The 22,646-nt window shown below is 52.2% G+C and overlaps 1 protein-coding gene across 2 annotated transcripts in view; it reads right to left on the bottom strand.

The window, feature by feature from the left end:
* LOC119955748 (chloride intracellular channel protein 4-like) overlaps nucleotides 1–22,646 on the bottom strand; it is a 63,822-nt gene that overhangs the window by 5,374 nt on the left and 35,802 nt on the right. For both annotated transcript variants that reach the window (XM_038782275.1, XM_038782276.1), the window contains exons 3-5: nucleotides 6,719–6,844; nucleotides 652–758; nucleotides 203–366 (exon numbers count right to left, since the gene is read on the bottom strand). In XM_038782275.1, the coding sequence (XP_038638203.1) occupies nucleotides 203–366; nucleotides 652–758; nucleotides 6,719–6,844 (397 nt within the window). The remainder of the gene's footprint in view (nucleotides 1–202; nucleotides 367–651; nucleotides 759–6,718; nucleotides 6,845–22,646) is intronic.

The following is a 22,646-nucleotide window of genomic DNA, read 5'->3' as shown; positions in this document are numbered from 1 at the left end:
TGCTTGTCCTTATCCCTGCACATTGATGGTTCAGGTAGCATTCATTATAGAGGAGTTGCAGTGGCCCCTTGGTCCAGAATGACCCTGCGCCCCATCCCCCACCACCACCCCCGGTTCGTGGAGGAGGTTGAATGATGAGCACCTCTTCTCCAGAAATAGAGAGGACCCGTTGATCAGGATAAGACTTTAAAATCTCACTCACCTTAACCACATGGAGCTTAGGAAGGAGGTTGCAGTCAGCCAACGTCAGCTCATTCCCATCCAGGAATAACCTCTTTGATGGAGAGGTCCCATCTTCGTGTGCCAGCGGCGTGTTCAGGTATTGTTCCAGCTCCAGCAGTGCTTTCAGGAATGACGTCTCCAAAGCTAAACACAGACAGTTATTAGCACAATGGAAGGAAGTGTTGCCAGTCAGAACAGCCATTTTCTACAGCAAGGGCCGTTGAACATCTACACTTGGCCGAGCCTTGGTCCAGACACTGCCAAACATTGGTTCAACAAAGGCAATGGGGGATATTTCCCCCATCTGGGCCTCAATGATGCCTCTTGCATTCACTGGAAGCAAGCCAAACATAAAGGTACCAATTCAAAGAAGCGGGTTTTAATTGGTTTATCATCTTTGCAACATCAGCGCTTCAAGTGAGAACTTACGCTCGTTCTTTTCAGGAAGTGGATTCTTAACGTATGCTGAGAATTTCTGGAAGACCTTATAACCTGCAGTCATGGATTCCTTGCATCTGACACTCAGCCTAGGGTACCTGGGGAAAGAATGAAACAAACCTAACTCTTCATGGTCAATGAAGGCTAATATGTGAAATAGCTGCATTGTTTCAGTGTTTCTGAATGACTTGGGGGAGCTAATGCAGCCTTATTAAAAGCCAATTTTTATGCGCCGGTCAGTCCTTTCACTAAGATGTCCCTGTTGGGCATCAGCAAACAAACTGAGTGGGAGAGTGTGTAACCTGTCAAGTACAAAGAAGGACATATTAAAATCCTAGAACGATCAACAAGTGGTGTTACACCCCAGGGCAGTCCAATCCTGCCGTCATTACTCTGTCAGGTTTACACTAATTACTGCTGAAGCCAGCGAACTGCTCGCCCATACCAAACTTCCACTGCAGCAGTTCATGAAGGCGGCCCAACTCCGTCTTCTCGAGGAATCTATGAGGATGGGCAATAAGTGCCAGCCTCGCAAACCATGACCGTATCCAAGAAAACAATTATACAAGTTCCTGGCTGTAAGGACCTTAGAGCCCACTTCTAAATTTTAGGTGAGGTACTCTGAAGAGACTCTGGCCCCAGGGCACAAGGAATTTACCGGTCGGGAAAGGGGAGGGAGGAGAAACAATAGCTTGGCTCATTGAGTTAGTCATTCTATCCTTCACGGGTCAGGCTCCCTCCTCTGGGAGTAGGAAAGTGGGCGTGACGGCAACATTGCCGATCTGATTATATAATCCCTCGCTGGAAATGTATTTTGCATGGAAGGCATTAGCATGGTGGCATTGCCACTGGCTAATAATTCAGAGACCAGGGTTCGAATCCCACCATGGCAGGTGGCATTGAATCAATCACTTGCTTATCAATTGTTCACTAATGGGAAAGAAATCTGTCCTTGCCTGGTCTGGCCTACATGTGACTCCAGGCCCACAGCGATGTGGCTGACTCTTAACTAACCCTCTGAAATGGCCTGGGAAAGCCACTCAGTTCAAGGGCAGTCAGGGATGGGTAACAAACGCTGTCCCAGCCGGCAACGCCCTCATCCCATGAAAGAATACAACCAAATATGTGATTGCCTTCATTAGCTGTGCTGGCTTCATTCAAATGTTACTCTGTGCTGGCCTATTATTGGGAGTTTAAATCAACTCTCTTATTAGTATTTGGCCAGCTCGCAAATTGGCTGCTGTATTTCCCACATTCCAACCGCGACTACAATCTTAAATTAAAAACACTAAGGCATTTTCTGTAATTATCTTTCTGTAATTACCTGCCACTGGAATAATTCAGCACAATTATATGTTCAACTAGGGTTCAAATCCAGACATGAGGAAGGATTGGGAGAAGGTACAGAGATTTTCCAGAATAGTTCCAGAAGTGAAGGATTGCGTTGGAGGATTGGAGAAGCAATGACTGGTTTCCATGGAGGAGATAAGATATAGTGGAGATTTAATAGAGAAGCTTAAAAGGTTTTAGTTGGAGTAAATGGAGAGAAATGGCTTCCATTGGCTGAACGGCCAATAACCAAAGGACACAGATTTATAAAAAGCAGAGGCAATGTAAGGAAAATGTATTTACACTGTGGGTTGCGGTGATCTGGAATGCATTGCCTGGTAGGGCAAAGCTTCAGAAAGACAATTGGATAAATATTTAAAGGAGAAAAAATTGCAGGAATGTGGAGAAAGAGACTAACTGGGTTGCTTTTCAAAAGAACCAGCACAAATGCGATGGACTGAATGGCCTCTTTTGTGCTACCATTCTACAATTCAAAGAAAGACAATTTTTCCAATTCAAGGCAATTATTCAACTTCATTTGTGCTTCTGAGCTTCTCTGTCAGGAAGGACCACTCAACTCCTGACCTGATTGCAGAATTGGTCCAAACCTGGGCAATTGAGCTGAATCGCAGAGATGAGGTGAGAGTGACTGTCCTTGACATCAGGGCAGCACTTGACCAAGTGTGGCATCAAGGAGCCCCAGCTAAAACTGGAGTCAATGAGAATCGGGCAAACTCTCCACTGGTTGGAGTCGAAACCAGCATAAAGGACGAGAGCTGTGGCTATTGGAGGTCAATACCCTTTGGCTCCAGGATATGGCTGCAGATGTTCCTCAGGTTGTTTCCTAGGTCTAATCCTCTTCAGCTGCTTCATCACTGACCTTCCCATCGACATAAGATCAGAACTGGGGATGGTTGTGGTGATTGCATAGTGTTTTGAACCATTCAAGACTTAAAGCAGTCTGTGTTCAATCTGTGGCCAACTTTCAGAGTTGGACTAATAATTGGCACACAACATTTATGTGGTACAAGTAACCCATCTTCAACAATCTAACCATCTACCAACAGCATTGCTATCTCTGAATCCACTATCAAAATCTTTGAGGTTTATCACTGACTAGAAACTTAACTATACCAGCCATATAAACACTGCGGCTACAAGAGCTGGTCAGCAGCTGGGAATAACTCGCCTCCTGGTTCCCCAAAGCTTGTCCACTATTGACAAGGCACAAGTCAAGAGTGTGATGGAATATTCCCCACTTGCATGGATGACTACAGCTCCAACAACACTCAAGAAGCTCAACAATATTCTAAAGCAGGATTGGCACCCTATTCACCACGTTCAACATTCACTCCCTCTGGCACTGAAGCACGGTGCCAGCAGTGTCTACCATCACAAGCAGAAATTTGCCAAAGTTCCTTTGGCCGCACCTTCCAAACCTGCAAACATGACCATCTAGATCAGAAGAACAAGAGCATTAGATCCATGGGAAAGACACAATCTGTAAGTTTTCCTCCAAGCCACACACCATCCTTACTTGGAACTATATCACTGCTCCTTCACTGTCACTGGGTCAAAATGTAGGACCTCCCTCCCAAATGGCACCGTGAGTGTACTGACATAGTTCAAGAAGGCGGCTCACCACCACCTTCTTGAGGAAAACCAGGGATAGGCAACAAATATTGCCCTTGCCAGCAATTATCACATTTCACAAAATAATTAAGACTATACAAATATATATTTCACAGCAGCAAATGTTTGAGTTCTCCCCTTTAACAGATTGACAAACCTGTCACTGTCTGGAATAATGCATCTTTCATCCACACCCAACAATCTGTATGACCTTGGACTATATGGGAGCAAGAATTTGTGTGATCTTTATGGATATGTTGATGTTTTACTGAAGTTAGCAATAACTTAGAGAGAGGATGCTGCATTCGAGACTTCAAATTAACTTCTCGTTTATTGTGATGTCCTTGAACCTTTGTCAGCAAATTCATTGATGTAGCGCCTTTAACTTGGCAAAATATCCCAAGAGGCTTTAATAATAATAATCTTTTATTGTCTCAAATATGAAGTTACTGTGAAAAGCCCCAAGTCGCCACATTCCGGCGCCTATTTGTGAATGCTGGTACAGGAAGTGAACCAGCGCTGCTGGCCTTAGTTCTGCATCACAAACCAGTTGTCCATCCCACTGAGCTAAACCAGCCCTGTCTTTACAGGAGCAACCATCAGAGAGACAATGGTGAAGAGAAGGAAGTCAGCAATCCCGAAGAGGGCAAAATCGACAGAGACCTCAAAGGATTGTGGGATTGCAAGAGACTGTTGAGATCCAGAGGGACGAAGGCAGCAAGGAATCCTTGAATGTACTCTGAGAATCGACTATGAAAGAAAGTTGCTTTGCTGGAGCAAAACTTTTAGAGGAACCTTTTTAATCTTTTAATTTCAACTGTACAAGCTACCCCTGTGTCACAGGCAGGTTAACATCTACATCAGTGTTCTTCAAAGTCGGGGGCGCGACCAGCGGGTGGGTCGTGGGTGGGTGTCAGGAGGATCGCGGAGCCGTTGTCTGCGGTGCACCCGAACGCGCAAATCCCCGCGCAGCAGCCGGCTTTTCATAACGCTGGCTGCAAGGGGCCGTGAACATGTTAAAAATAAATTAGGCCGCATTGCGCATGTGCGCCGATCATTGGGCATGCATGCGCAATGCGGCCAAATTTTTTTAAACGGTTGCAGCTTTTTGTTTTACAAGTTCTGTAGTGGTTTTTATTCATTTATTTTATTCATTTAATTTTTATTTTTTTCATTTATTTTCATTTTATTTTTTTTACAAGTTCGGAGGGGGGTTTATTCATTTTTTTCATTTATTTTATTCATTTTATTTTTTATTTTTTTACAAGTTCGGGGGGGGGGGCAGGTTTATTTGATAAAATTTTACAGGAAAAAAATTCAGAACTTTCGACAGATGGAGACTCCATACTTTCCGACACCGGAAAGGCTTCACCTTCATCCAACAGGTTCCATTGGAGGAGCATGTACGAGGGCCAAAGGGACCCAAAACCATTTCCTCCATTTTTGTCAGCAACAAACAAGATAAGTGAAAATGGTGGGTCGCGCAGGTCAGCCGGCGTGGGTCGCGAAGGTCGGCCAGCGTGGGTCGCGAAGGTCGGCCGGTGTGGGTCACGAAGGTCGGCCGGCGTGGGTCACGAAGGTCGGCCGGCGTGGGTCACGAAGGTTGGCCGGTTGGTAAAAATGGGTCCCCGGAAAAAAAGCTTGAAGAACACTTATCTACATGACTCCTGGACAAAATAAATTTTAAAAACACAGACGTGGTTTGTTTTTGTAGGGTGGAAATTGCAGTTCACTTGCAGCGTTTTGAACAATGTTTCATTGATACCAGCACCTGACTTTCAACAAGTGCTCCAGTTGTCAGATGAAACAAGAGCTCTCAAAGCTATGAAGCACCATTTCAGCAATGAAAGCACACACAGTTCCCAACTGCAACACAGCAATTTTGCCTCGGGCTCTGCAACTTGTTCAACCACAAGAGGAGACACACCGTCTTTTCTAACAGGTTCTCACAGGAGAAAGAATAGGGGAAGCAAAGTATGCTCTCCGAGAACAAAGGAATTCAGGATGCTCAGAATTATTTAGGGTTTTGATACAGAAAATGGGGGGAAAAAATTGCTAAAATAAAAGACACCGAATTAAGGTAGCTGATAAGAAAGACAGGGATTTGGAAGGGAAGGATGCGGTTTCAATAGACAGCTTTCAAAATGGATATACAGTTAAACAGCAACAATCTACAGCGATAGAGCAGGGGATAGAGCAGCACGGCCGCACACTGGTTAGCACTGCTGCCTCACAGAGCCAGGGACCAGGGTTCAATTCCGGGATTAGGTGACTGTGGAGTTTGCACTTTCTCCTTGTGTCTGCGTGGGTTGCCTCCGATATTCTCCCACAGTCCAAAGATGTGCAGGTTAGGTGAATTGGCCATGCTAAATTGTCCTTTAGTGTCCAGGGATGTGCAGGTGAGGTGGGATTATGGGGGGGGGGGGGGGGGGGGGGGGGTAGGGCGGGAGGAGTGGGCCTAGGTAGGGTGCTCTTTTAGAGGGTCGGTGCTGATTCGATGGGCCAAATGGCCTTCTTCTGCACTGTAAGAATTCTATGTTGTATGACTGATTAGCTATGGGCTGGGGCTTTCCACTCCTACCGTGGCATGACCCGTCGTTGGAGATGTGGCAGTCAAGCCACAAGTGGGTCTGGAAAATCCTAACTATAGGGCTGAATTTTATGGCCCTGTCACAAAAGGGGTGGGCTGGAAAATGCAGCAAGCCATTCAAACGTCCATTGACTTCAGCAAGAGGGGAAAATCTCCCCCATGTTTTGTTTTAAAAAGCTGGCACAACAACGATGGGACAAATGGCCTCATCTGTTGTACGACTCTAATCTTTCCAGGTTATTGAGTTATTAGCTCTCCTCTTGGGTCTTTCTGTATTTTCTTATAAGTGATTCGTAGTCCTGTCTGACCCCCATCGGCTGCGATACCTGTATACATTTCTGTCACATTTGCCCAGGGTAACAAAGGAAAATTTCATTAGCTACTGGATCTGCACTGAACCTCCCCTGACCTCTTCTCATCTCTGAAAAGCAGCGGAATATCACATCAGACCTCATTTTAAACCTTAGTCAATCGGCAAATTTGCTGAAGAGGGTATCGTCGACTTACTTGGGAGGAGCAAGAACTTCCTCCAGGAATTCTTCAATTTTGTTAGTATCGGTCTTGACTTCGCCGTTGTAAATGAGGAAAGGCGGCTGACAGCCTGGCGCAATATCCTTCAGCATATCTGGGTTCCTGCAATGGAAATGGGCATTCATTATGTTTAAAGACTCGACTGTACAAGGCCGAAGTGCAGCCCGGGGCTCAAGTAATTCAGTGGCAAAAAACAAATTGGTAAAAGAAATCAAGCGATGCATGCGGCAAGTTGAACGATAAAATATTAAAGCATGCCGCTGTGCAGAGACTTGGGTGTGCTAGTGCATGAGTCACAGAAGGTTGGTTTACAGGTGCAACAGGTGATGAAGAAGGCAAATGGAATTTTGTCCTTCATTGCTAGAGGGATGGAGTTTAAGACTAGGGAGGTTATGTTGCAATTGTATAAGGTGTTAGTGAGGCCACACCTGGAGTATTGTGTTCAGTTTTGGTCTCCTTACTTGAGAAAGGACGTACTGGCACTGGAGGGTGTGCAGAGGAGATTCACTAGGTTAATCCCAGAGCTGAAGGGGTTGGATTATGAGGAGAGGTTGAGTAGACTGGGACTGTACTCGTTGGAATTTAGAAGGATGAGGGGGGATCTTATAGAAACATTTAAAATTATGAAGGGAATAGATAGGATAGATGCGGGCAAGTTGTCTCCACTGGTAGGTGAAAGCAGAACTAGGGGACATAGCCTCAAAATAAGGGGAAGTAGATTTAGGACTGAGTTTAGGAGGAACTTCTTCACCCAAAGGGTTGTGAATCTATGGAATTCCTTGCCCAGTGAAGCAGTTGAGGCTCCTTCATTACATGTTTTTAAGGTAAAGATAGATAGTTTTTTGAAGAATAAAGGGATTAAGGGTTATGGTGTTCGGGCCGGAAAGTGGAGCTGAGTCCACAAAAGATCAGCCATGATCTCATTGAATGGCGGAGCAGGCTCGAGGGGCCAGATGGCCTACTCCTGCTCCTAGTTCTTATGTTCTTATGTGCAGCTCAGGGGCCGATTAGCACTTGTGGGGCCTGTACCCAGCAAACAAACCAAAAATGTGATAGGAATACTGCCCTCAGCAATCAAAGCATAATAGATTTTGACATAATTTGCTTTTTCGGTAGTGCTGTGTTTAAATATTCTATGGGCCTATTTTGCCATGTTAGCTTTAGGCGATCAGGGAAGAATATTTCTGTAGTGGATACACACAGGCCTCCAATGTTATTGATGTCCAGAGAACAAGGAATTCTTCATTTCCTCTGGGCCTTCCTGACACGAAGAAAGCTTTAATAAATAACAAGGGCTGTTTAGACTCGTTCCTGGCCATCTTAAGAACATGAGAAACAGGAGCAGAAGTAGATCAGGCAAACCTGCTTCACAATACAATCCACCTGATTTTCAGCAATATTTGCCACTCATCTCTATAAGCCCCAATTTCAAGATCCATTGTCAAGCTCCCATTCTTCTACCCTTACTGGGTTATAATTCCATGGGATTCCAACTATTTTGATGGAAATCAAACAAACTAAATTAAATAAACTGAGGGACAAATTAAAAGGGAGCTCTTAAAGGGAGCCTTGAATAAAGACAAATCACAAATGAAACATAAAACACCAAACAAAAATGATTCCAGTACCCTCCAATACTTCATCCAAATGGCTATTAATTATTCATGTAAATGAGGCTGGTTACCATATATTTGAGCACAAGATCTAAAGTGACAGACCACTGTGTGTATCATTGTCCAGCGCCCTCGTATGTGGTCTTCCATAGTGGGGCTCTGGGGGCAGTCAGGAGGAGGAATCCAGTCTGATTTTCTTTTTTTTTTTAATTTAGAGGATCCAATTAATTTTTTCCAATTAAGGGGCCATTTAGCGTGGCTAATCTACCTACCCTGCACATCTTTGGGTTGTGGGGTTGAAACCCACGCAAACACAGAGAGACTGTGCAAACTCCACACAGACAGTGACCCAGAGCCGGGATTGAACCTGGGACCTCGGCGCCGTGAGGCAGCAGTGCTAACCACTGCGCCACCGTCCTGTCCTGGTCTGTTTATCCCTAGGCCATATAATCCATCTACCAATTACTTTAAATCTATGACTCCTAGTCATTGACCTCCGAATGATAGTTCCTTACGATCCATTCTATCTAGCCGCCTCATAATTCTACACCCTTCAATTTAATTTCCCTTCTGTTCCAAAGAAAACTATCTCAGCAAATTCAATCATTCCAAGTAATTAAAAATCCCCAGTCCTGACAACATCCTTCTAAATCTCCTCTGGGCCCTTTCTAGTGCGATCACGTCCCTCCTATAACGTGACAGCTCTCCAGGTCCTCTTGCGTCAATCTGAAAAAACGCAACCTTACAGCAGGTCAGTCTTTCTGTAGGTAGTTGGACTCATGCTCAATAACGTGACCTGGTGCATCTCTCCTGGAACAAGCTTATGCAGTCAGCCACAGCAGTCTCAGGAATTACTTGTACTCAAGTATAAATTCCGGTTCCTTTGACTAGTTAGTAATATGTGGTTCTGAATTTATAAACACTATTATTTCATTGCATCACAAGCTTCATTTCTGGTCGTATCTTCTCAGGATCAGAGGAGACTATTGTATAACTCCAGAGATTTTTTTGTTAAATGACTGCGCTAGTAATCCATGCTGTCTTTTTGCAGATCTTTCTCTACCTACGGCTGACAATATGACATGTTCATCTCGTTTCTCCTTAAATGCATCCTTGCTTTTTGCCTCAATGTAATCTTTGTGGCTCCATTCTGGAGAAGGACGTTTCTCCTGAATTTCCTGTTAGTTCTATTCCTGTTTATCTTGGGCGCGGTTCTCCGACCTCATGCCGGTTCGGAGAATAGCGGGCCGCGCCGGTTTTTCACGTGACACCGGTTCAACGCGCTCCCGCTATTCTCCCAAACAAGAAAAATTTTTAGATCGGTTTTCCCGCGGATAACCTCGTCAAACGCCCCAAACGGCCAAACAGCCGACTATCCGTCTCCCCGTTATTCTCCGGCCCTGCTTTTTAAATTCGTCAGCCAGTCGTGCTGGCTGACGAGAGGAGCGAGGAGGTGAGCGGACAGCCGGGGCGAAATTCTCCGCACCCGCGGAAAGTCGGCAAACGGTCGTAAAAATCGGGACCGTTTTACGACGGTCGCGAAGGCTTCATTTCCCGACCGATTCACTTCCTGGAAATGGGCTAGCAGCGCGGCCGCGTCAATTACGTGCGTGATGACGACGGAACGCGACGACGACACGAACCCGCCCATGTGACGCCGCCCGACGCCGTAAAAAGGCGCGGGCGACCACAGAATCTGTCGGGCAGGATGTCGGAGCCTAGGCGAGCTGCTCCTCGCTTTATAGATGCAGACGTCGAGGCGCTGCTCGATGCCGTGGAGCAGAGGAGGGGCATCATCCGCCCGCGGAGAGGGCATCGCCAACCTGCCAGCACGGTACGCCAGGCCTGGCGTGACGTGGCTGCTGCCGTCAGTGCTGTGGGGCAGACCCCTCGCTCAGCAGAGCAGTGCCGAAAGAAGCTACACGACCTCACCAGGTCTGCCAGGGTAAGTGCCATGAGGGTGCCCCCTAGTCACAACCATCCCTCCCCCTTAACTGCCCGGGGGGGGGGGGGGGGAGAGGGATTGGGGCAGAGTTATTTGAGGGTGGTTCACAAAGTTGTCACAGACCCAGCGCTCTGGCCCCGAGGAGAGATGCAATCATCTGATGACAACTTGCCCCCCCAAACTGTGCCAGTATCTGAACGGACTGCTGATACCTACCATTTTGTAATGATCTACCTATGTTCCCTCCCCCAACAGGCCAAGGCCGGTCATAACCACCGTGAGCGGCACAAGACTGGAGGGGGTTCGCCCAACATGCACCCCCTCAGCACCTTTGAACAGAGGGCACTGGACCTTGTTGGGGGGTCTGCCAGCCGCGATATCACGCAATGCGAGGTTGGCGGAACTGCAGCAAGTGAGACAACCCTCCCTGACAAACACCCTCCCCCCCCCATCCTCTGTCCCTTCACAAACCCTGCCCACTGGGACACCTCCCCCATCCTCTGTCCCTTCACACACCCTGCCCACTGGGACACCTCCCCCATCCTCTGTCCCTTCACACACCCTGCCCACTGGGACACCTCCACCATCCTCTGTCCCTTCACACACCCTGCCCACTGGGACACCTCCCCCATCCTCTGTCCCTTCACACACCCTGCCCACTGGGACACCTCCCCCATCCTCTGTCCCTTCACACACCCTGCCCACTGGGACACCTCCCCCATCCTCTGTCCCTTCACACACCCTGCCCACTGGGACCGTCCAGCGGCCTGCCGAGCAAATCGAAATAACCCGTCTCATTCTCTTCCCTAGGACGTGATGCCGAACGACCAGGGCCGTCTGGCTGCAGACGGAGACAGGAATCTGCCGCCACCTCACACGGGGCCTCACAACAGAGGGTGCCCGATCAGCGGGCAGCCCTATCCGCCCCAACCCAATCTGCGGACCAGGACGCACAGAGGGTTCGAGGTCCACCACCACCACCAGAAATGGCCAGGGACAACCCTCCTGTCGCTGAGCAGCCCCACACCATGGACGAGGACCTAAGCATTGAGAGCGTCGGGCTTGCGGCACTGCTTTCTCCCACCACATCCATCATCCCAGAGATACACACCCCGGCGGGCCTATTTAGTGATGAGTCTCCTGGGGCACAGTCTGGTTGGCACATCACAGATGAGCAGGTACAGCAGGTGGAGGTCGGAGCAACAGAGGGCCCGGACTCGCGGAGGCCAGACCAGGCCCAGGATGCAGCTGGCTCCCAGACGTTTTCAGAGTTTCTGGAGTTTATCAACCCACCCGCACAGCCGATGCCTCAGGAAACCCAGGGAAACAATGACGGGATGAGGGCTTCCTTCCAGACTCTGCAGACGCTGTTAGAGGAGTCGAACCGCGTCCAAGAGCAGGGAGTGGTGCCGCTCATGGCAGAGACCCAGGCCGACACCGCACGGGTGGCATCCGCGGTGGAGGCAATGGGTCAGGTTATGCAAGACGTTGGGGTTAATGTGCACGCGTCATCCTCGGCCCTGGACAGGGTTGCCCTCTCACAGGCAGCAATGTGCCAGAGCCAAACCGACATTGCCGGCGCCCTGCGGGCCATGGCCGAGTCTCAGCAGGTCATTGGCCAGTCGCAGCACGCCATGGCACAGTCCCAGCACGCCATGGCCCAGTCGCAGCACGCCATGGCACAGACCCAGCAGTCGCTGGCACAGTCCCAGCTGTCAGTCGTGGAGACCATCAACCGCCTGACACATGTGCTGGATGGCGTCGTGCACACACAGGTTGAGATCGCACAGTCCCTGGCGGGAATGTCTAACTCCCTGGACTCCGTCTCTGCAAACCTTCGGATCCTGGTGGACACCGTTGCAGGCCTCCAGGACTGGCAGCGCCAGGTGTCGGTGGTGCGACGGGGAACCTCCCCGCTCGCACCTCTGTCCCAAAGTGAGGCCCGGGGGCCACCGGGCTCCCCGAGGGAGGAGGAGGTTTCGGGGCCCGTCCCATTAACTCCATCACGGGACGTCCCGGAATTCTCGGCCTCCCCCCGTCCCATCCCTGGTGCATCGGGTGGGCAGCAGGCAGAGCAGGGTGGCACAATGTCACCCGAGATGCCCGCAGAGCAGCCTGGCCCATCAAGGCCGGGTCGCCCCAGGAAACGCTTGGCCAAGGAGAAACGAGTCGAGGGGGGCGATTCGCAGCAATCCTCCTCCACTCCTGCTGTATCATCTGGGGATTCACTTAGACGTAGTGGTAGGGCCCGTAAGGCAACTAAGATAGACACTGAGTAAGTTGGCACGGGTGAAGGGCACAGTTTAGTTGTAGGGGCTAGGGCACCTGTAAATAATTGTTAATATTAAACGCACTGTTCCACCTTACTTGTAATACCGTGTGATTGTTCCACAGCCACAGGAATCGTGATGGTGACCGAGTGTCGCTGGGGGTGACGGGTGGTGAAACCTCGTTGCCGGGTGTGCAGTCCCTGCCCCTACCCCCTCCCACAGCTAGCCCACGCGGGCACGTGATGGAGTGTCAGTGACGAACTCAGCGGCCACCAAGGTGGATGGTTCAGCTATTGCCATGGGTCAGACTCTCTCTAACGATTCTGAGCTCACAGCTCTTCGCAGAGCGGGCTGTCATCATTCCACATGGCACTGATCACACCCGCTGACACAGCCATCAATGTTGTGCCATTCCGTCTGTACCCAGTGATAAGCGTCATGTCGAAGTGGAGCAGTGTACACTGATGGGGGGGGGGGGGGGGGGGGGGTTGTGGTGGTGGCAGTTGTGTGGTGACCCTCTGCATGACTAGCGATGCAGGTGGTGGTTTGGTGTTCATCGGGGACGTCACATGCGATGCGTGAACCGTGCTGCCACCATGGCGTCGCGTGCCCGCCGTCCTTGCCGGGTCCGTCGTGCTGCCTCCTGGACATCACCAGCACCTGGGTCGTGTCTGCGTGCTGCGCCCGCCACTCCGCCAGCGTCCTCCTCCTCCTCCTCCTCCTCCTCCTCCTCCTCCTCCTCCTCCTCCTCCTCCTCTGTGCTGGCACCACTGCCACTAGCTTCTCCCTCTGCCTCCTGCAACAGGTCATCTCCCCTCTGCATCGCGATGTTGTGCAGCGCACAGCAGACCACTACAATGCGAGCGACCCTGTCGGCCTGGTACTGCAGGGCCCCTCCGGAGCGGTCCAGGCACCTAAATCTCATCTTCAGGAGGCCAAGGCAGCGCTCCACCACACCCCTGGTTGCTGCATGGGCCTCGTTGTATCGTGTTTCCGCATTGGTCTGAGGCCTCCGTATAGGCGTCATCAGCCAAGACCTCAGCGGATAACCCCTGTCACCTAGCAACCAGCCCCTCAGCCGGGGGGGACGTCCCTCAAACATCGCAGGGATGAACGACTGCGCTAGTATGTAGGAGTCATGCACACTCCCTGGGAACCTTGCACAGACGTTCATGAACCTCATGTGGGGGTCGCATACCACCTGGACATTAATGGAGTATGTCCCCCTCCTGTTTGTGAACACTTCCTTGTCCACAGCAGGCGGGCGCATGGGGACGTGAACACAGTCGATTGACCCCTGAACCCTCGGTATCCCGGCCACACTGGCAAATCCACGGGCTCGTGAGTCTTGACTTGCTCGGTCCTCGGGAAAGGTGATGTAGCGATCGGCGATGGCATAGAGGGCGTCGGTCACATCCCGGATGCACCTGTGCACCGATGACTGGGAGATCACAGAGACGTCCCCTCTCGGAGACTGGAAGGAGCCGGTAGCATAGAAGTTCAGAGCGACCGTCACCTTGATGGCTACCGGGATCGCGTGTCCTCCCCCCGTTCCACGTGGGGCGAGGTGCGACAGGAGTTCGCAGATATGTATCACCGTCTGCCTACTCAGCCGGAGTCTCCTCCTGCAGATGATGTCCGGCATTGTTAGGAAAGAGACCCGGACACGGTACACCCTCGGCTTTGGTCGTCGCCTCTGACGCCGTGGCTGCACCCTCACTCTCTCCTCTTCCTCTTCCTCCTCCTCCTCCTCCTCCTCCCCCTCCCCCCCCCCCCCCCCCCCCCCCATGCTGCTCGACGACTGGCAACTCCTCGGCCCTTCCCTCTGCTGCTGCAGCTGGCCCTGCAGCCACTGCGGGTTGTGGGTGTGGATGCTGCTGCATCTCGAAATCCAGTAGAGCGGCCCCAACCACTGCGCAGAACATAGCCGTTCTGTTCCCATGCATTGTGCTAACCTACAGAAGGGTGGCGGGAGGCAGAGAAACGGGACATGTTAGACGGACGTTAGTCGACACCTCGGCAGCCGCCAGCCATGGGATACCTGTGTGTCCCGGTGGCCTGGTCGCGCTGCTGACACGCGGTCAGCCTAACCCCTGGTCACTTTCTGCATCCAACGGCCAGTAAACTATGGCCTCCTCACGGGTGCGTCAGTGGCCTGTGTCCGGAAACCACAGGGGAACCAGCGGCCGTGTCCTCGTCACCTGCACACCATGGCATGGTGGCAGACATTTTGTTACGGGCTTGGACGGCTCACTCTCCACCTAACACCCCCCCCCCCCCTCCGTCGCCCCCCACTGCCCCCTCCGTCTCCCCCACTGCCTCCCCCGTCTCCCCCACTGCCTCCCCCATCTCCCCCACTGCCCCCCCCGTCTCCCCCACTGCCCCCCCCGTCTCCCCCCCACTGCCCCCGTTCTGGACCCCCTCCCGTTCTCAGGGATGCCTTCCCCGTTGTGGCCAGACTCGAGCGGTGCGCTGAGCGGTGCGCTGAGCGGTGCGCAGAGTGGTGCGCAGAGTGGTGCCCTGACCTCCTCCAAGCAGTCGTCAGCCAGGCCGACTGGTTGACGAATTTAAAAAGCAGGTGTGTTTCACGACGTGCAAACAGGGCGCCATGACGTCGGGACTTCGGCCCATCCGGGCCGGTGAATAGCGGGGGGGCTCTCAGTGGCGATTCTGGTCGTGTCAGGGGCGGGAAGGAGGCGTCTGTCGGGAAACGCGACTCCGACAATTTGCGGGGTTCGGAGAATAGCGGGAGGGCGTCGGAACAGCGTCGCCGTAAAAATTTCTGACGCCCGCTATTCTCCGAACCGTCGTGAGTCCGGAGAATCGCGCCCCCGGAGTCTGGGCAGACCGGGGAAGGCATCCCCGAGAACGCAGCGAACAGTGGGGGGGGGGGGAAGAGGGAGAGAGAGGGAGAGAGGGAGAGGGAGAGAGGGGGAGGGAGAGAGGGAGAGGGGGAGGGGGAGGGGAGAGGGAGGGAGGGGGAGGGAGAGAGGGGAGGGATTGAGGGAGGGAGAGGGAGAGAGGGAGGGTGAGGAGGGGGAGGGAGAGAGTTGGGGAGGGGGGAGAGACGGAGAGGGACAGGGAGAGAGGGAGGGAGAGGGACAGAGAGAGGGAGGGTGAGGAGGAGGGGGAGGGAGAGAGGGGAGGGAGAGAGGGAAGGGGGAGGGAGAGAGGGAGGGGGAGGGAGGGAGAGGGAGAGAGGGGGGAGGGGGAGAGGGGAGGGAGGGAGGGAAGGGGGAGGGGGAGAGGGGGAGGGGGATGAGGGGGGAGGGAGAGAGAGAGAGGGAGGGAGTGACTCGCACACCCCTGGTTACAAAATGTCGGCCGCTGGTACTGCAGGGACCCTCTGGAGCGGTCCAGGCACCTGAATCTCATCTTCAGGAGCCCAAGGCAGCGCTCCACCACACCCCTGGTTGCTGCATGGGCCTCGTTGTATCGGGTTTCCGAGGTCACGAGGACACGGCCGCTGGTTGCCCTGTGGCTTACGGCCACAGGACACTGACGCACCGGTGAGGAGGATGTAGTTAACTGCCCGTTGGATGCAGAAAGCGACCAGGGGTTAGGCTGGCCGCGTATCAGCAGCGCAACCAGGCCACCGGGACACACAGGCATCCCGTGGCACGCGGCTGCCGAGGTGTCCAATAACCTCCATCTAACATGTTGTTTCTCTGCCCCCACCACCGTTCTCTAGGTTAGCAGAATGTATGCGAACAGAACGGCTATTTTCAGCGCAGTGGTTGGGGCCGCTGCACTGCAGTTGGAGATGGAGCAGCATCCACAGCCACAACCCGCAGTGGATGCAGGGCCAGCTACAGCAGCAGAGGGAATGGCCGAGGAGTTGCCAGTCGTTGAGCAGCATGGGGGGGGGGGGGGGGGGTGAGGGTGCAGCCAGGGCGCCAGAGGCGACGACCGAGGGTGTACCGTGGCCGGATCTCTTTCCAGACAATGCTGGACATCACCTGCAAGAGGAGACTCCGGTTGAGTAGAGAGACGGTAACACATATCTGTCACCTCGTGGTGCACCTCGCGCCACGTGGAACGTGAGGAGGACATGTGATCCCGGTTGCTGTCAAGGTGACGGTCGCTCTTCTACGCGACCGGCTCCTTCCAGTCTCCGAGCGGGGACCTCTCCGGGATTTCCCAGTCATCAGTGCACAGGTGCATCTGGGATGTGACCAACGCCCTCTATGCCATCGCGGACCGCTACATCACCGAGCAAGTCAAGATTCACGAGCTCGTGGATTTGCCAGCGTGGCCGGGATACTGATGGTGCAGGGTGTAATTGATTGTGTTCACGCCCCCATGCGCCCGCCTGCAGGGGACAGGGTGGTCTTCACAAACAGGAGGGGGTCATACTCCATGAATATTCAGGTGGTATGTGACCCCCACATGAGGACCATGAACGTCTGCGCAAGGCTCCCAGGGAGTGTGCATGACGCCTACATTCTGACGCAGTCGTACATCCCTGCAATGTTTGAGGGATGCCCCCCCCCCCCCCCCCCCCCCCCCCCCCCCCCCCCCCCCCCCCCCCCGGCTGAGGGGCTGGTTGCTGGGCGACAGGGGTTATCCACTGGGGTCTTAGCTGATGACGCCTATACAGAGGCCTCAGACCAATGCGGAAACCCGATACAACGAGGCCCATGCAGCAACCAGGGGTGTGGTGGAGCGCTGCCTTGGGCTCCTGAAGATGAGATTCAGGTGCCTGGACCGCTCCAGAGGGTCCCTGCAGTACCAGCCCGACAGGGTCGCTCGCATTGTTGTGGTCTGCTGTGCGCTGCACAACATCGCGATGCAGAGGGGAGATGCCCTGCTGGAGGAGGCGGAGGGAGAAGTCAGTGGCAGTGGTGCCAGCACAGAGGAGGAGGAGGAGGAGGATGTTGGTGATGTGGCGGGCGCAGCATGCAGACAGGACCCGGCTGCTGGTAATGCCCAGGAGGCTGCACGACAGACCCGGCGAGGACGGCGGGCATGCAACGCCTTGGTGGCAGCCACATTCACGCGTCGCGCGCGATGACCCCGCTGAACACCAACATTAACACCTGCATCGCCAGTCGCGCAGATGGTCAGCACACCACCACCACCACCGCCCACCCCCCCCCCCCCCGGCACCCCCGTACTCTGCTCCAGTTCTACATCACCCTTACCACTGCGGCACAATGGTATGGCACGACATTGATGGTTGTGTCAACAGTGCCATGTTGAATGATGACGGCCCGCTCTGCGATGAGCTGAGAACTCAGAATTGCTAGACAAAGTCTGACTCATGGCAATAGCTGAACCATCCACCTCGGTGGCTGCTGGGTTCGTCAGGGACACTCCATCACGTGCCCGCGTGAGGTAGCTGTGGGAGGGGGTGGGGGGGGGGGGGGGGGGGGGGGAAGGGACTGCACACCCGGCACCGAAGTTTCACCGCTCGTCAACCCCAGCGACACTCGGTCACCACCACGATTCCTGTGGCAACGGAAAAATCACACAGTCTTACAAATTAGATGCAACAGTGAGTTTAATGGTTAACATAGTTTACAGATGCCCTAGCCCCTACAACTGATCTGTGCCCTTCACCCGTGCCAACTTACTCAGTGTCTCTCTTTGTTACCTTACGGGTAACACTACGTCTAAGTGATTAACCAGATGATACAGCAGGAGTGGAGGAGGACTGCTGCGAATAGCCCCCTTCAACATGTCTCCCTGTCGGCATTCCTTTCCTGGGGCGGCCCCGCCTTGATGGGCCAGGTTGCTCTGCGGGCATTTCAGATGAGGTGGTGCCACCCTGCTATGCCCGCTGCCCACCCGATGCACCAGGGATGGGACGGGGGAGGCCGAACGTCCCAGGACGTCCCGTGATGGAGTTAATGGGACGGGCATCGAAACCTCCTCCTCCCTCGGGGAGCCAGGTGGCCCCCGGGCCTCACTTTTAGACGGAGGTGCGAGCGGGGAGGTGCCCCGTCGCCCCACAACACCTGGCGCTGCCAGTCCTGGAGGGTCCGAAGGTTCGCAGAGACGGAGTGAGTCATTCCCGCCAGGGACTGTGCGACCTCAACCTGTGTGTGCGCGACGCCATCCAGCACGTGTGTCAGGCGGTTAATGCTCTCCGCAACTGATTGGTGGGACTGTGCCATTTCCTGCTGGGACTATGCTATGGCGTGCTGTGACTGGGCCATGGCCTGGTGGGACTCGGCCAAGGCCCGCAGCGCGCCGGCAATGTCATGTTGGCTCTGGCGCATTGCTGCCTGTGAGAGGGCAGCCCTGTCCAGGGCCGAGGATGACGTGTGCAAATGAAGCCCAACGCTGGAAGACGGCCCCCATCCCGTCATTGTGTCCCTGTGTTTCGAGGTGCATCGGCTGTGCGGGTGGATCAAGTAAATCCAGGAACCCAGGAAACGACTGGGAGCCACTGGATGCTGGGCCTGGCCTGCCCTCCGCCAGTCCACGCCCTCGGCTGCTCCGACCTCCACCTGCTGTACCTGCTCAGCTGTGTTGTGTGACCCGGGAGCCTCATCACTGAATTGCCCTACCAAGGTGAGTGTCTCTGGGATGGTGGATGGTGTGGGAGATAGCAGTGCCGCAAGCTCGAGGTCCTCGTCCGTACAAATGTCGTCAGGGTCATCGGCCCACTGATGAGTGGCCGCAGGGCGTTCGCGGCCCATTTCTCCCTCTCCCTCTGTCACCGTCCGCTGCGCCTCCTGCTCCACAGAATATCTGTTTGGGAGGATGGCACCCCTAACTGTGCTCCCGGCACCCTCTGCGTGCCGCCCTGGGTGCGGTGGTGGTGGTGGTGGCAGGTGCTCGTCTTTGCCTGGACGCAGACGGCCCTGGTTGTTCGGCAGCACGTCCCTGGGAAGAGAATGAAACGGGGTTATTTAGAAACGCTCTGCCGGGCGTTGGACGGTCCAGTGGGCAGAGTGTGAAGAGACAGAGGAAGGGGGGGTGTCCAGTGGCAGAGTGTGAAGGGACAGAGGATGGGGGGAGGGGGGGGGTTGTCATGCAGGGTTGTCTCACTTGGTTCAGCCCCTCCAACCTCGCATTGCGCGACCTGCCGGGTGGCAGATCCCCCAGCAAGGTCCAGTGCCCTCTGCTCAAACGTGGTCAGGGGGACCCCCTCCGGTCCTGTTGCGCTCCCGGGTAATGTGAGCGGTCTTGTCCTGTTGGGGCGGCATAGATAGATCATCAATTTGGCAGGTATCATCAGGGCGTTCACATATTGGAGAAGGTTGGGGGGGGTCAAGTTGTAACTAAACCATTGCATCTCTCCAGGGGTTCGCAGCATTCATGTGGGTCTGTGACTACTTGGTAAACCACCCTCCACTCACTCTGCCCCTCCCACTCTCCCTCGTGCCAGGCGGGGAGGTGGGTGATTAAGTACATGGGGGGGGGGAAGGATTGTTGTGACCCGGGGGCACCCTCTTGGCACTTACCCTGGCAGCCCTGATGAGGTCGTGGAGCTTTTTCCTGCATTGCTCCCCAGACCGAGGGGTCTGCCCCCCCTGCACTCACGTCAGTGCCCACCTCGCGCCAGGCCCGTCGCACTACGCTGGCAGGGTGGCGGTGCTCTCTTCTAGGGCAGATGATGCTCCTCCTCTGCTCTACCTCATCCAGGAGCGCTTCGATATCTGCCTCTCCAAACCTCAGGGCGGCCCTCCGTGGCTCCGACATCTTTCTCCTCCCGTTGCTGTGCTCGCTCGCGCCTTTTGAAGGTGCAGAGCGGCGTCACGTGGGCGTTGTCAGGTCGTCATTCGGGCGTCGCAGGGTTATGGCGTAATTTTTCATGTGAGGTTCGCGGCCCTGGTCCTAGCCCATTTCCGGGGCGTGAATAGCTCTTGAGCGGGGCGTATCGGGCCGCCGTGAAAGTCGGCCGATTTCACAACAGCATTCGCGATTTTCCGCGGGAGCGGAGAATTCCGCCCCTTATACTTAACTAACTTTTGTCGTCCCAAAATGGAAACATCTCTCCGTCTAACAAAATCCTTCATAATCTGAAGGATTACTCCTCAGACTTCCATTATTGTTGAGAAAAGCACCCGGGCTGTTCAGACATTCCCAATTGAAATGCATCTCTCCTATCATTTGCTGTTTCTTCCGATACTATTTTGAGACCTATTCCTATATTTTGACAGTGGAGAGTCTTCAGAAAGACTCAGCCGCCTGATCAACACTTTGAGCTCATTAAAATAAAAGTGCCGTTTCTTTCTTTACTACCCCATTTTATTTTGAGAATTTTGTTTTCTCTACACAGTCTGAGTTTCCTTTAGCATCAGGCTCCCCGCTATCATTGTTTACTCTTCAACATATGCCTCAAGGGAAACCAACTGCCTTACCACAGACTGACATGAATTATGTGAGTTTCTACCCCACCCATATTGCATAACCTCCACCCATAGCCAAACACTTGGGTAGACCAACAATAGACCTATAGTTAATGCACAGCGCTGTCATGTTTAACTAATAATGTTCAAAAAGAAAACTCTGAATTAGAGTCTCAAACCATCGAAGGTGGGGTCGGGAAACAAACATGAAAAGGAAAAGCAACATTTGAGGCATGGCCAAAAAAGGTAACTCCTAATCTTGTTTACCTGTAAAGTGGGAAAGGGAATATTTTTCAACTTATGCCAGGAAGTACCGCCGATGTAGAGTAAAATCCTCCATCATTTCAATCACTTGCATTAACCCAACACTTGTGATAACATTAGTGTGACATGTGACTTGTCATGGCACACAATATGTCATCGTAATCTCTCAGAGATTAATAGCTCAACTCTGATTTTCACTGACTATTGTTTATTGTTGTCCTTTTGCCAGGAAGAACTGAATTAAGAACATAAGAACTAGGAGCAGGAGCAGACAATTCAGCCCCACAAGCCTCCTCTGCTGCACAATACCATCGTTCTAATTTTGGCCTCAACTCCACTTTTTGCCTGTTATCATAACCCTTCAAAACCCATTACTAATTAAAAATCTGTCTATCTCTTCCTTAACTTTACTCACTGTCCCAGCATCCACTGCACTCTAGGATAGTGAATTCCACAGATTCACAACCCTTTGGGAGAAGTAGTTTCTCCTCAACTCCGTTTTAAATTTGTCACCTCTTATCCTAAGATTACAACCTCTTGTTTTAGAATGCCCCACAAGAGGAAGCATCCACTCTACATTTACGTTGTCAAAACTCTCTATCATCTTATAAACCTCAATTAGTTCTCCCCTCGTTATTCTAAACTTGAGAGAGTATAGGCTTAAACTGCTCAATCTCTCTTGTAATTGATAATATGGAAAGATGTGTCATTTGAAACATGGAAGTCTGGTAATAACTGATTTGAGAAACATGAGAGAATGTAGGGAAAGATCCCATGAAGGGTTAACAGCAGCTGCAAAGAGCAGGATTATAAAATGCAGATTCCGTCTCCCAAACAGGATTTTTGTATGAAGCTAAAAACAATGGTTCACACCTTCATTTAAATTAACTATCTTAGTAAGCATCTGGAAAAGCATGGATGAGGGTTTCAGTTGAGTTAAGTGATAAATGTAAACCTTTCAAGTTATAACCAAGTGGATTTTTAGCATTACGCTAAAAGCAATGTTTCACACCTTCATTGAAATTAACTATCTTAGTAAGCAGCTGGAAAGGAAAGGATGAGGTTCAGTTGAATTTGGTGACAATTATAGGTGTGAAATTCTGCTACCAGGTAAATTAAAGAAAACTGGAGACTATCAGTCTACGAGAAACATAATTTAAAGCCAACATCAAAGTCAAAATTATTATGAGCTGGGACACAATTGGAAAATAAAACTATAGAAATGACAGGAATTAAAAGTAACACCTCTTGAAACCAAAGCATTTTTGAATATTACAAAGGAACTTTGAACATCACAAAGGAAACAATGTAATCAGAGACGTGAGAGGTGAGGTCATGTCAAAATGAATACTTAGTCATGTTAGAAAAATTTAGATTAAAGGTACCTTTTACAATCAAAGTGAAATATTACTTTACAATAAAGTCATAAAAGCTTAATAACTGTCAGAAAGAGAATATAAACCCAGAGACCAGGGCAGGAACTACCAGAACTCAGAGAGAGGAGAGAAG

This window comes from Scyliorhinus canicula, chromosome 21, assembly GCF_902713615.1.
Source record: "Scyliorhinus canicula chromosome 21, sScyCan1.1, whole genome shotgun sequence".
Classification (NCBI taxonomy): domain Eukaryota; kingdom Metazoa; phylum Chordata; class Chondrichthyes; order Carcharhiniformes; family Scyliorhinidae; genus Scyliorhinus; species Scyliorhinus canicula.
The sequence above is the reverse complement of the archived record's forward strand: the minus strand, read 5'-3'. Positions and strand labels throughout refer to the sequence as shown.